Below are 15,172 nucleotides of genomic sequence, written 5' to 3'. Positions count from 1 at the left end.
TTCCAATTTTCATGATTGTGTTGCCTTTAGTTCTGGAGATATTTCTAATAGGCCCTTTATTTGCCTCACCCTCTATGCATTATACATGCTTATAATACAGTGCGTCCATAAAGTAACACATAAATAAAATTTATTATTTCATAAACCGGCAACTTTAACAAAAAATCCTGAAACAGGTCGATTTTTATTTTTAAATTACGATTTTTTGCCATATATATCATACTAGTGACGTCATCCACCTGGGCGTGATGACGTAATGAGTGATTTTTTAAATGAGAATAAGGGTCGTGTGATAGCTCATTTGAAAGGGTATTCAATTTTCTATTCGCTAATATAAACATTAACATAATTCAAAAATGAATGATATTAACATAATGATTGATACATAGTGCCTAAAAAAGATTTTTTTAAATTAAATTAATTGAGACAAAAAGAAGAATGTATACAGGGTTGCGTTGTAAAATCTGTAAAAATCGTTCTAGCGGTTTCCGAGAAAATAACGTGTTGCCAGACTTTATCCCAAACCTTTTATAATTTATGTTATTGAAAATACTAGTGTGGCTTGTGTCAGGATCGATTCCGGTGCAGCGGCATTGTTGTCAAAATTCCGAATCATCTTCCATCAGCTTTCATGCCTAGACTCATAACCAGCTTGCACCACTTATCCGTTCTGTTGGAGAATATCGCATGTAGCACTTCCTCCCCAACATGTATTGTTGCTTCCGAAAAAGTGTCGTCTTCATATAGCTGCTCATATCTTTTAAGTACGGGGTTTCTTCATTGAGCACCGCTATGTATTCGGTTCGACAACCTCTACGGATATGTTTTTGTGATATTTGTTTTATGATTTGTACACATCTATTGTATGAATCAGGGCACTGTTCTAAGAGGGAAACTTCTTGATCCGATGCTTCAAATAATTTTTTCCATTTTTTTTTCATTTTTTTATAGTCGTATTACTCCGTAGAGTAACTAGGTGCATTTTTCCGTTGGAACTTTACCAGCTGCAGACGGGGGATGTGAATTGCATAGTGTAGAATTCCTTCCCTCTCGTCTTCACTGCAGCATCCATTTGACTTGCAAATTGTAGAAGTCTTGGAGGTGTCACCAGGAAAGTGTACCAATAAGTTTTCAATTTAAAAATCTTCTAGTAATATTTTTAATATCTTCAATATTAATAATTTACTATTAGGATTGAAAACTACTTCGTCTTTTCCATTTTGCTTTAGGTTGAACCTTCTCTAGAAAGGAACAATTTTATATCTGATGGTCGCGTTGAAACAGTGAGTTATTGGTCTGTGCTGTGCATTTGTGAGGGTGCTTCCAACGATTTTTGTCACATGGTCTCAAACCCTGTCGCTGACAAATATATTGTCTAGAATGTAACCTCTGCGCCATCTTCCGATGTTGAAAGATGCAGGTTGTTTGGATTATGAGTTTTAAGTTATGCTTTCAGCCCATTTATGTAGATCTTCTGCATCATCTGCATATGTGTTGGTGCTCCGATGTTGAAAGGATTAGCTGACATTACTCTTTCCAGGGGACGCCCGGTTGTTTTCACAAGTGATCACAATCTACGTGGAGGCTCCTTTCGTGTCCTTCAAAGTAGTTCATATTTTGTCTCGATATTCGTATTTCTAAAACGTGGTAACAAAGATATTAAGCATTGAATTTTGTATGATTTCCGAGGTCTAATCAATTGCAAATACCATTTCTTGAATGTTTTATTAAAACATATTTCTTTTTTTTTTTCAGTTTTATGACCTCTTCAAATTAACGACTACGATTGAGAACCATCCACACACATAGCGACCCGAATACCACCCAAACATGGATCAAATCCCCCCTCCAAAGGAGGTTAAGATCCTCGAAACCGCCGAGGATATCCAGGAACGTCGTCAGGAAGTCTTATCCCGCTACGACAACTTCAAAGCCGACGCTAGAGCTAAGAGGGAGAAGTTAGAAGATTCCAGAAGGTTCCAATACTTCAAGAGAGACGCCGATGAATTGGAATCATGGATTTTGGAGAAACTACAGGCAGCTAGTGACGAAAGTTACAAAGATCCTACCAATTTGCAAGCTAAGATTCAGAAACATCAAGCCTTTGAAGCTGAAGTCGCTGCTCATAGCAATGCTATCGTCGTTTTAGACAATACTGGTAGAGAGATGATCAATCAGAACCATTATGAGAGCGAAACTATCAGAAGACGTTTGGGTATGTAATTATTATTATATCTTAACTTTATTTGAAGTGCTATTGTCTATTGAAACATCGACATTATTGGATGCTTTATTTTCCAGAGGAACTTCATAGACTTTGGGAACAACTTCTTTCCAAACTGGCCGAAAAAGGCACCAAACTTCAACAAGCTCTAGTTCTCGTCCAGTTTATTCGTCATTGCGACGAAGTCATGTTCTGGATTAACGAAAAAAGCGCTTTTCTTTCCGCCGAAGAGTTTGGCCATGACTTAGAACACGTAGAAGTCTTGCAGCGCAAATTCGACGAATTCCAAAAAGACATGGCTTCCCAAGAATACCGAGTTACAGAAGTCAACGAACTGGCTGATAAATTGCTACATGACGGACACCCAGAGAGAGACCAAATCATCACAAGAAAAGAAGAATTAAATAACGCTTGGCAACGCCTTAAGCAAATGACATTGATGCGTCAAGACAAACTCTATGGCGCTCATGAAATCCAGCGCTACAACAGGGATGCCGACGAAACTGTTGCATGGATCGCCGAAAAGGATGTTGTGCTATCTTCAGATGATTACGGTAGAGATTTGGCAAGTGTGCAAGCTTTGCAACGTAAGCACGAAGGCGTTGAAAGAGATTTGGCAGCTTTGGAAGATAAAGTATCTACCTTGGGTAAAGAAGCAGATAGACTGGGAGCTATCCACGATGACCATGGCGATGTAATTCAATCTAAGAGGTCAGAAATTCAAGATTATTGGCACAGTTTGACTGCTAAAGCCAAGGTAAGTAATTTTACGAAGAATTGATTTAAATAAAACTTTTTGTAGGTGTTTACTCTGGATTACAGAGTGATTTGTTTCAGTGTTGTGTCAATTAGGTTTTAATCTTCTTAGTTTTCAAACCGATCAAAAAGCTTTGTTTGATCTTCCTTTCCTTCACTTATTCTTTTCTTGTTTTCAAGGTAGACTTCTTACTGCTGTAGCTTATGTATTCATATTAAGTCAAGCATAGCTCAGACGACTCTTCTCTTTTTTTGTATAAGCGTGTTGCGATAGTGCTCTACTCCTACTTTAATTTGTCCAATAATGCACACTAATATTGGCTATTGATAGCTTTACCTTTTTCAACATAATCAATTTAAATTATACCTTTGCAATCTTAAGATACAGTGGCCATAACCTTTCCGACCCTTTGAACTACTCTTAGCAGCTTCGGAGCACTTTTGACGGCTTCAGTCCACTACCATGCATTCATTCTTTTCTCTAGTGTGTAGTAGGGAAGCCAGGTTTCATCAAAAGTTACCAATCGACGCCAAAAGTCCGACGGATTCATAAGGTCCAAACACTTCTAAGAAGTGGTCATACGATGATTTTTTTGCTCAATGGTCAGTAAACGTGCACCCATCGGCAGTTCTTTCTTTGCCTGCCTGCATTGTTATGGATTATATCAGGAGGATTTCCCCTTTTTCTTCAAGAAGTTGCAGCTATCTGTTGTTAACCATCTTGTAATAATCTGGTGTTTTCCTGTCATTTTTATGTTATCTTCTGTATTTAATGGAAATTAGTCACAATTTTAATTGAAAATACGCATTCTATAACTAATTTTTTGTTCAAAAATGAATAACCATTTTCAATTTCGTTGCAAAACGAAAATACAGCCGCATCATATTCTAGTCCAATCAGAGAGTGCAGCAAGCACCTCTACCGGTTTCGAAACTTATTAGTCTCTCATCAGGAGGCACATATGCTGCTCTCTCTGATCCAACCAATGGAACTTTATCTCGTTGGAATAAGAATATCGTTGGAACTTTACCGCGCTGAGCAGATGGGACGTGAATTATAAATTGTAAAATTCCCTCATCTTCCTTAGTCTCGGCATCCGTATGGCTTGCAAATTGTAGAAGCCTCGGAGGTGTAACCAGAGAAGGTTCCCATTGTTTTCAGTCTGGTGGGATGTAGAGTAACATTACATTGTTTTATATGCCATTAGAGTGAAATCTTAGTCTAATTTTTTGTTATTTATTGTATTTTTAAAATTTATTTTTCCAAATATAGGAAAGACGTGAAAAGTTGGAAGAATCATACGCCCTTCACCGCTTCCTAGCCGATTTCAGAGACTTGGTCCACTGGATCAATGACATGAAAGCCATCATTTCCGCAGACGAACTGGCGAAAGATGTTGCTGGAGCTGAAGCCTTGTTAGAAAGACATCAAGAACACAGAGGCGAAATTGACGCTAGAGAAGACAGCTTTAAATCCACCACCGAAGCTGGGCAAGCTCTCTTGGACAAAGGACATTATGCCAGTGACGAAGTCAAAGAAAAACTGTCTATGTTGGAATCTGACAAGAGATCTTTGATTTGTAAGTAGCCTTTATGTAGTATCAAAAGAATAAACTGTACTATCTGCATTTGTATCTGAATCCACCGCTCTTTTTCGATTTCAAAACTATTGTTATTTTTTCTTATAGCGCTTTGGGATGAAAGACGCATTTTATATGAGCAGTGTATGGATTTGCAAGTCTTCTACAGAGACACAGAACAGGCTGACACCTGGATGGCGAAACAAGAAGCGTTTTTAGCCAACGAAGACCTTGGCGATTCTTTGGACTCTGTTGAAGCTCTTATCAAGAAACACGAAGATTTCGAAAAGTCTTTGGCAGCACAAGAAGAGAAGATTAAAGCCTTAGATGAATTTGCTACCAAGTTGATAGATGGCGAACATTATGCGGCTGATGATGTAGCTCAAAGACGAGCTATGGTAAGTTTTGGATTTTGAAAGTGTATTTCACAATGACTATTTTTATTGCTTTTTTAGCTTTTGGAACGCCGCAAGGCTCTCAAAGAAAAATCTAGTATTCGCAGAGAAACGCTGGAGGACGCTTACAAACTACAACAGTTTGAAAGAGATTGTGACGAAACCAAAGGGTGGATTAACGAAAAACTTAAATTCGCAACCGACGAGAGTTATTTGGACCCTACTAATTTGGGAGGCAAAGTACAGAAACATCAAAATTTCGAACAAGAACTCAATGCCAACAAATCAAGAATGGAAGATATTACATCAACTGGGCAAGAACTCATCGAGGCTGACCATTATGCTGCACGTAAGTACCATAAATGAATTCTTCGTTTTAACAGCTGTGAATAGACATTTATTTATTTATTTAGCGTATGGATTAAGTACATCACAGAATATATTTAGATTTATGCATTATACATTGCATCACAAACAGATGTCCAGTTTTTTTATATATTCGATTGACCCTTCGGTTGCAATTACAAAGTCTATAGGGTCGCCTGTGTATGCTCTGCGTGGGCAGTCCTGAACAATGTGTCTGATCGTCTGTCTTGCAGCGCCGCAGTCACAAGAAGGCGAGGGAAGTTTACCCCATCAGTAGAGGGAGTCGGCGCATCTTCCACAGTTTGTTCGAATTCGATTAAGGGCTGCCCAAATCTTACTGGGACGTTCAAATTCGCCAGGTTTTTCTATGATGTCCGGTAGACTATGGTAATGCGGATCTGTCTTACTTTCCCAATCTTCTCTCCATCGGGTATTTAAGTCAAAGTTGGATTGCTGCAGCGCTTGAGCAGATTGTAGAGGAGGTAACCTGGATCGGAGACGGTTTCCAAGAATATCGGGGATGTCGTTGTGGACTAGAAGCTGGCGACTGTCCATTATTTTGTTGTATTCTTTAACCAATGCATGTTCGCGGCGTAGGTTGGGTGGTGCTATATTACTAAGGGTGGGTAGCCATATTGTAGGGATGGGCTTAATTGTGGCTGTTATCATACGCATAGCACGGTTTAGTTGAGTGTCGACCAGGTGGGTATGCCTGCTATTTAGCCACACTGGTGCACAGTATTCTGCCACCGGATATATCAGGCCAAGAGCAGAGGATCTTACAAGTTGATGCTGTGGACCCCCATGTAGTGCCGCAGAGTTTCTGTATTATATTGTTGCGTGTTTTAAATTTTGCTGCTGTTTTCGTCAGGTGTTCTCTGAATGTGAGCGTTCTATCTAGAGTAACCCCAAGGTATTTCGAGTATTTATTGTGTTTCAACAGCTTGTTATTAAAATACACTCGCAATTCTCTGTTTGCCAGCTTGTTGTCAGATGAAAAGCTGATACTCCAGTTTTTGTAGTACTTGGTTGTAGTCTCCATTTCTTAAGGTATTCGCTGAGGATGGATAACATTCGTGAGAGTGATTTCTGTAGTTTCTAAAGATCGGTGGCTTGTTGCAAGCATATCCAAACATGGTGGCTTGTTGCAAGTCGTCAGCATATCCAAACATCCGAGATTCGGTTTCAGGCATGTCAGCAATATAGAGGCTGAAAAGTAAGGGGGCAAGGACAGAACCCTGTGGAAGGCCATTGTTAAGTTTCATCTGTCTACTCGTCTCCTTTCCCATTATAACCTGGAAGGCTCTGTTTATCAGCATGTTGTCAATGAGGTTAATTATCTTTCTGCAGGGGATAATACGGGCTAGTTTGGCCATTCATGTGAATAGACAGTTGAGCCAATACTGATTTTAATTATGTTTCAGCTCGTATTCAATCAAGAATGGAAGAGATCGTGAACCTTTGGGAGACTTTGGTTCAATCAACAGATAAAAAGAATTCAAAGCTTCAAGAAGCCAGTCAACAGCAGCAATTCAACAGAACCATCGAAGATATCGAGTTGTGGCTATCTGAGATTGAAGGTCAGCTTATGTCAGAAGATTATGGCAAAGATCTGACGTCTGTGCAAAATTTACAGAAGAAACACGGTTTGTTGGAGGGAGATGTGGCATCACATCAAGATAGAATCGAAAGTATCACTTCTGCTGCTAACCAGTTTGTAGAAAGAGGACACTTTGATGCTGACAACATCGCTCACAAACAGAAGGTTCTGACCGATAGATATGCAGCTCTTCAAACACCGATGGCAGTTAGAAAGCAAAGGTTGTTGGATTCACATCAAGTTCAACAGTTGTTTAGAGACATTGAGGATGAAGAAGCTTGGATTAGAGAAAAGGAACCCGTTGCTGCAAGCACAAATAGAGGTAAAGTACTTTTCATGAGCATTTTTCAGTGCGTCAGAAATGATAGAAAAAAAGGTAAGTCCGTGATAATACACATCTATAACATTTATTCTAACATGACATTTTAGTTAAATCTGACAGTTGTCACATTTTATTTGCAATTTGGCATAAAAACAAATTAATTGTGTTTATTGCATTTATAAAATGGTATTTTCTTTGATTTGTATAGTCTTATAAATTTTACAGATTATATTCGTTGATATATTATATAATTCGTAAATATTTTTTTTCGATTATACCGCCATCTATCGACAACTAGAATAAATGTTATAAATGTCTCTAATCACAGACGTGCCTTTTTTTCTGTCACATACAATTCAATGCGTTAGAAAGAAATCGACCTCCGACAAGGATGTTGTCTATCTCCCACTCTCTTTAAAATATACCTTGACCAATCCTTAAGCGGCCGTTTCACATAGCAGTTCACTGTTATCGCAGCGACTGTTAGGTAGGCGTGGTTTGACTGTCACCTTTTCTTCGTTGTGAATCATACCACTTCGATCGCAGTAGACTGTTATAAGAATTACTGCGATAAGTAGAAATAATTCTAGTTTTGCTATCGCAGTAACTTATTTATAAAATAAAAATGGCGAAAACACATTACGTTCTCGGACGAAAAAAATGTTTTTATTCATTTAAGAGAAAGGATGCAATTGCAAAAATTGCGGAAAAGGTGGGTATAGATTATAGATAAAGAAACCATAAAAATGAAGATAGTATCCATAAGAGCAACGTATCTACTAGAAAAAAGGAAAATTCATGATAGCCAACCAACAGAAATGAGCACAGATGATTATTTACTGTCCAACAGTGCCATGGTTTTAATGGTTCTGTTAATAAATTATCTTCCATGTCACAGCCAGGTCTGTTTAATAACGGTGTGTTCACTCAATATCTTTTTTTACTGTATGTTCGTTTCGCCACCGAGGGTACTTTTTTCCATAACATTTTTTTTCTTCAATAGTAATAAATAAGTTGTTACACCATCTACACCTTTTTTTTTATTCGGCGCCATCTTTAAAAGCTGACTATTTCATTTGGACATACGGGTAGTGAATCAGTAGGTAGCAGTAAAACCCATCGCAGTAGATATATCCCCACCGCTAAAAGCCGCTGCGATAACAGTCAACTGCTATGTGAAACTGCCGCTACAGAGGTGGACAAAAGCAGTAAAACCGATGAGACTGAAAGTGGGAGACGACTCCCTATTTACATTATACTTTGCAGACGACCAAGTTGTTATAGCCCAAGATCAAGATGACTTAAGCTATCTATATGATACGGAAGCTAAATGAATATTACCAACAGGCAGGATTAGTAATAAATATGGACAAGTCAGAATACTTCATAGTGGGAAACGAAGACATTGAAAACCTACCATCGGAACAAGGTCATATTGTTGGTGTGAAACAATGCAAATATTTGAGAGCTATATTTAACAAACGAGGAAATAGTGAAGATGAAATACAACACAGGATCAATAAAGGTAGAAGCATCACTAGATCCCTCAATTCAATTTTATGGGACAATATCAGGAAGGAAACAGAGAAGAATATATGAAAGTATAATGAAGAGCGCTACAGTCTACGGTGCAGAAGTTTGGGACATAAGTGTAAGAAGTGAAAAGAAGCTACTTAGTACAGAAATGAACTTTTTGAGGAGAAGTTGGCAGGTCTCAAGATTAGAACAGAAATGAAACAATTAGAGAACGTATGAAGGTGGAAAAAACTATAATAGACGATATTGAAAACAGACAGCTGACATGGTTCGGTCACGTTAAAAGAATGAATGACGACTCGCTGGCCAAGAAAAATATTAGAGTGGGTCCCACCGGAGAGAAGAAAAAGAGGACAACCACGGAGAAGCTGGAGGGACAATATTCAGGAGACAATGGATTCGAGGCAATTCGATGAAGATATGTGTTATGATAGAAAAAATTGGAAGCTGGGTATGGAGAGGCCGCGACAGCCGTAGAAATCCATTATACATATAGAAAGAAATCGAAAAACTGTGACGCACTGAAAGATGCTCATGAGAAAAAGAATAACTGCTTGAAGATACCAAAGTTTAATCTATATTAATTGTTCTAATGTTATAGGTCGCGATTTGATTGGAGTACAAAACTTGATCAAAAAACACCAGGCAGTATTGGCCGAAATTAACAACCACGAAGGTCGTATAAGTGCTGTCATTGACGCTGGTAAGCAGATGATGGAAGATGAACACTTTGCTAGTGACGAAATCAGAAATAGAGTAAATGCTCTTAATGATCATTGGGACTCTCTTAAGGAAAAGTCAACCCAAGTAAGTTTGAAGAAATCACTGTTTTCTGTCTAATTTACTGTCAAATATCAAATATGTCTAATAAATTGTATTTTTAGCGCAAACAAGACCTTGAAGATTCCCTTCAAGCCCACCAATATTACGCCGATGCTAACGAGGCTGAATCTTGGATGAGAGAAAAGGAGCCGATTGTCAGTAACACTGATTACGGAAAGGACGAAGATTCTTCCGAAGCTCTTTTGAAGAAACATGAGGCTTTGATGAGCGATTTGGCTGCTTTTGGAAACACAATCGATGGCTTAAAAGAACAGGCTCGTAGCTGCAGGGTAAGTTGGATTCCTCTATTCTTTTATATGAATATTGTTCAATTAAAACCAAAGCTATAAAAAAACCAATTATAGATTAAAGTAAGTAAGAAAACCATAAATATTAATCTTTGTAACTGCCATGTGTAAATTTTTAATGAATTTCACAAAATATTCGTTTTATGAACACTTTGTGTTCATTTATGTGAATGGCTGTTTCCGTTCGTCTGTTCTATATATTTATATTCCTCAATGTTTTAACGCGTGTTTTTCAGTTAATGGTACAAAACAAAAAGAGATGAAATTATACTACCTTTCTATTGAGAGACAGTAAAAACAAATACAGTATGGTGCAAATGAAAGGAATAAATTCGTTATTTCGTAAACCGGCGACTTTACGGAAAAATCCCGAAACAGGTCGATTTTTATTTTATAATTATGATATTTTGGCATATATATCACACAAGTGACGTCATCCATCTGGGCGTGATGACGTAATCGATAATTTTTTTAAATGAGAATAGGGGTCGTGTGCTAGCTCATTTGAAAGGTTATTCAATTCTGTATTCACTAATATAAACATTAACATCGTTATTTATACAGGGTGTCCAAAAACAATTTTTTTATATTAAATTAATTGACAAAAAAAAAAGAATGTATGTAATTTATTTAATTCAAAATACATTTACTACTGTCAGAAAACAGGAAAAAAGTGTTAATTCGGAAAATTAACATTGCTTTTCGCTTAAATTAATTGTTCAAACTTCCAAAAAGCAGGTGCCTAGCGGGAGCTGGCTTGAACATTGAATTTAAACGAAAAGCAATGTTTATTTTTCAAATAAACATTTTTTTTCTGGTTTCTGATAACAGTAAAAGGTATTTTATATTAAATAAATTACATACATTCTTCTTTTTTTGTCAATTAATTACTGAATAGAGAATTGAATAACCTTTCAAATGAGCTAGCACACGACCCCTATTCTCATTTAAAAAATTATCGATTACGTCATCACGCCCAGATAGATGACGTCATCACGCCCAGATAGATGACGTCACGCGTGTTATATATATATATATATATATATATATATATATATGAGCAATATTTCTACTTTTCGGTGAATTTTGTGGGGAGGGTCCTCGGATCTTCTTCAAATTTTAGTATGTTATTGGACCTATTTAAAAAACGTTATCCTGAGAGTTACAGACCCCTAGGGGCCTTAGAGCCCTAGATAGGGCCCGTCAAAGACCCAAAAAAGGTCGTTTTTGCCGTATATTTGACAGGCTGTATATCGGCTCCCTTTTAACCGATTTTAACTTACCAAACGTCATTGTCTTTGTAATTTTAAGTAGTTTTTTCAGCGACAATTTCAAGTCTTTATTCAATAACCCTGATTTTTGGGACCATTTTAAGTAACGCTAAAAATTTCAAAAAATTACTATTTTCAAAAATTTGTCAAAAATCTAATTTTAATCCGATTTTCATTTTCTGGACGACAGTTTAAAGGTATTAAAAAGGGCTTTAAAATGATATTTTGTGAGTTAAAATCCGTTCAGTAGAAGTGGAGATAAAACAGATTGAAAATAGACATTTTTGTAAAAATCGCGTTTTTACGCATTTTCAAAGTGCTGGTATCTTTTGGGGTATATATTAAATTGTACAAAAAATTTTTTACAGGTAGTTTTTTATATATATATATAATAACGTTTCATTGGAGATTTTCTTGGCCCGAGCCTCTATCTACCTTATATAACCCTCTAAAAATGAGTATTTTGTTACTCAAATGAGGCAACTTAACAAACAACTTACGGCTTATTTCTATCAATCAGATAGCCTGAAGACTTTATCTATTACAGATTATAAAAGTAGAGATTAAAACCTTTTATTTAAGGGGTCATACAAACTTCTAGGTAGCCTAGAAGTGCAGTTATGATATTTCAAAGTCTTAACTAAAATCAAAGTATCAATTCTGTGAACGCTACTTTTATAGACTAAGAGCCGCTATAGATGAAATTTGATAATTATTTTAAGCACGATAAGAGCCTAAAAATTAAATAGTAGAACCTAAAAGAAAAGCTATGAACACTCTGCCGTCACTTTTTAGAGGCACACACCTCGACAGTGGCGCATCAAATATTCCACTTATGGAGGGGATAAATAAATTAAAAGGTACCCTCCCTCACTCCCAGAATTTATTTTTTTATTTTTTAAATTTATATGTGATTCAAAAATTCAGTGTAATTTCAACCCGCCTCCCCTGTTTTCCTACCCCCACCATCAAAAAGTTCATTTCTCGTTTTTTATTTTTTTTAGGTGGGATATAATCAATTTTAAAATTTCAAAAAATTCACACGCATACTTGTGGCTTTTACAAAACATGCCTATTTTTTATAGACACGTAGGTTGAGTGACATAACCTAAAAAAAATATTTTTTTATTTTTATAAACTTTTAAACGAAAAACTTTTTTTGGGGACGGCTGTTGGACTATTTTGTTTTAATCTTGTGTATTTTATTAAATGCTATATTTCTAATTTATTTCAGAAGTTTCCGTAAGGTTCTCCATCTTCAAAAATCCAAAAAATTGTTCTTAGAGGGGTTTTTTGGGGGTTTCGACGCATTTCTCCAATTTTTAAATATTCTACAGGACACAGTTACTTCAATTTACATATAACCTATAAAAAACATTAATTTAATCTATTTTGAAGTCTATGAAATAGGGAAAATCACCAAAAATCCCCTAAAAAACAGTTTTTTTGGATTTCTTGTTGGGGGGGATGGGGGTGGCGGGTTAAAATTACACTGAGTTTTATTTATTAATATCGTAGAACTTTAAAAAATTAACAAAATTGAATTCTGGGTGTAAGGAAGGGTACCTTTTAATTTATTTATCCCGTTCATAAGTGGAAAGTTTGATGCGCCACTGTCGAGGTATGTGCCTCTAAAAAGTGACGGTATAGTGTTCATACGTTTTCTTTTAGGTTTTATTGTTTATGTTATGGCCTCTTATCGTGCCTAAAATAAATAACAAATTTCACCCATAGCGGCTCTTAATCTATAAAAGTAGCGTTCACAGAATTGATACTTTAATTTTAGTTAGGACTTTGAAATATCATAACTGTACTTCTAGGCTACCTAGAAGTTTGTGTGAGACCTCAAATAAAAGGTTGTGATCTCTACTTTTCTAATCCGTAATAGTTAAAGTCTTCAGGCTCTCTGATTGATAGAAATAGGCCGTAAGTTGTTTGTTAAGTCACCTCATTTGAGTAACAAAATACTCATTTTTAGAGGGTCATATAAAGTAGATAGAGGCCCGGGCCAAGAAAATCTCCAATACGAAGTTAGTATTTATATAAAAAGCTACTTCTAAAAAAATTTTTGTACAATTTAATATATACCCCAAAACGTGTCAGCACTTTGAAAATCCGTAAAAACGCGATTTTTACAAAAATGTCCATTTTCAATCTGTTGTATATCCGCTTCTACTGAACGGATTTTAACTCTTGATATATTGTTTTAAAGACCTTTTTATTACCTTTAAACTGTCGACCAGAAAAAGGAAATCGGATTAAAATTAGATTTTAAACAAATTTTTGAAAATAGCAATTGTTTAAAATTTTTAGCGTTACTTAAAATGGTCCCAAAAATCAAGCTTATTAATTAGAGACTTGAAATTGTCAGTGAGAAAACTACTTAAAATTACAAAGAAAATGACGTTTGGTGAGTTAAAATCGGTTAACTGGGAGTCGATATACAGCCTGTCAAATATAGGCTAAAAACGACCTTTTTTGGGTCTTTGACGGGCCCTATCTAGGGCTTTAAGGCCCCTAGGGGGCTGTAACTCTCAGGATGACGTTTTCTCAATAGGTCCAATAACATACTAAAATTTGAAGAAAATCCGAGGACCCTCCCCACAAAATTCACCGAAAAGTAGAAATATTGCTCATATATATATATATATATATATATATATATATATATATATATATATATATATATATATATATATATATATATATATATATATATATATTTGGGTAACCAGCTGAATATGGACAAAGTGTACTCTTTTTACTTATTCCAATATATTTGATTGAATTATATTCCAATATATGAAAATAGGCGAAATATATTGGAATAAGTAAAAAGAGTACACTTTGTCCATATTCAGCTGGTTACCCAATTATTTTCTCCTCCTTAAATAATTTAAATTGAGTCAGCTATTATTAAACCAAGTTTTCTTCTATATATATATATATATATATATATATATATATATATATATATATATATATATATATGCTAAAATATCATAATCTAAAAATAAAAATCGACCTGTTTCGGGATTTTTCCTTAATGTCGCAGGTTTATGAAATAGCGAATTTATTCCTTTCATTTGCACTGTACTGTATAAAAATTCCCGCTCTATCAGGAGCATAAAATATTACCAATTGTCCAATTTTTGGAAATCATACGTTTATAAACTGATAAATTGTACATTAAGATGGTACTGTGGAGATCATTCGGTTCAAGAAAATATAATTTTGTTTATTTTTTTTCTTGTAGCACTACAATCAGGGAAAGGTCTTGGCTGACTGCACAACTTGCCTCCGTCTCACGCGGTAGTCCGCGATAGTTGGGTCGGATAGCTCCATTGTTCTTAAATATGGCCATATGTTCTTAGATATGGCCAGTCATTTTAGGCATTGACATTTTATTTGTTTATTGCTGGTTTTGAAAATAAGCCAGTTACGGTGCAAAAAACAGTACTCTTCAAGTCAAGTATCGATAAATTTGAAAAAGTTGGCTGTGCAAAGGGAAACTACAAAAATGTTTATCAGATCAATCTTCGAAATAAAGTAAATAAGGCAAAAAACATTGATATGGCTAGGCCACACACTCCTTAGACCTTCAGAATCTCCCCGTAAAATCTTCCAAGGTCTACCGAAAGTAGGCAGAAGAAAAATTATAAAAGGACAGTACTGGACGAAGACAAAGAAATGGGGGAAAATCCTGGCTTGAAATAAAAGCATTACTGTTAAACTTAAAATAGAATTACCTGGAGACACTTCGTGGGAGCCTATGTTCCTCATAGGAATCTAGGGATTATACTGCAAAGTACATGTAAAGTAGTATAGGTCCCCTTAATGATTTCTTGCTCTTTTTGATACTTTCTGATACCGTAGAAACTTCTGGAACTTCTTCTTTAAATGATGTATCTCTTACATACATGTATGACAGCAATTATTGTCATAACTATATTCACTTTTGTAACATGTCTTGAAGTACAGTTCATATGTTT

General features: G+C 35.8%; 1 protein-coding gene across 5 annotated transcripts in view; it reads left to right on the top strand.

Moving 5' to 3' along the window:
* The window catches only part of LOC114326918 (spectrin alpha chain), an 84,499-nt gene that overhangs the window by 13,347 nt on the left and 55,980 nt on the right, over positions 1-15,172 (top strand). For all 5 annotated transcript variants that reach the window (XM_028275382.2, XM_028275381.2, XM_028275380.2 and 2 more), the window contains exons 2-9: positions 1,756-2,215; positions 2,302-2,981; positions 4,254-4,560; positions 4,669-4,958; positions 5,016-5,304; positions 6,746-7,243; positions 9,381-9,586; positions 9,664-9,891. In XM_028275382.2, the coding sequence (XP_028131183.2) occupies positions 1,831-2,215; positions 2,302-2,981; positions 4,254-4,560; positions 4,669-4,958; positions 5,016-5,304; positions 6,746-7,243; positions 9,381-9,586; positions 9,664-9,891 (2,883 nt within the window). In that variant the 5' untranslated portion in view covers positions 1,756-1,830. The remainder of the gene's footprint in view (positions 1-1,755; positions 2,216-2,301; positions 2,982-4,253; positions 4,561-4,668; positions 4,959-5,015; positions 5,305-6,745; positions 7,244-9,380; positions 9,587-9,663; positions 9,892-15,172) is intronic.

The sequence above is a fragment of the Diabrotica virgifera genome, chromosome 5 (genome assembly GCF_917563875.1).
Source record: "Diabrotica virgifera virgifera chromosome 5, PGI_DIABVI_V3a".
In the NCBI taxonomy this organism is placed as follows: domain Eukaryota; kingdom Metazoa; phylum Arthropoda; class Insecta; order Coleoptera; family Chrysomelidae; genus Diabrotica; species Diabrotica virgifera.
This window is presented reverse-complemented; position numbering and strand designations above follow the sequence as displayed.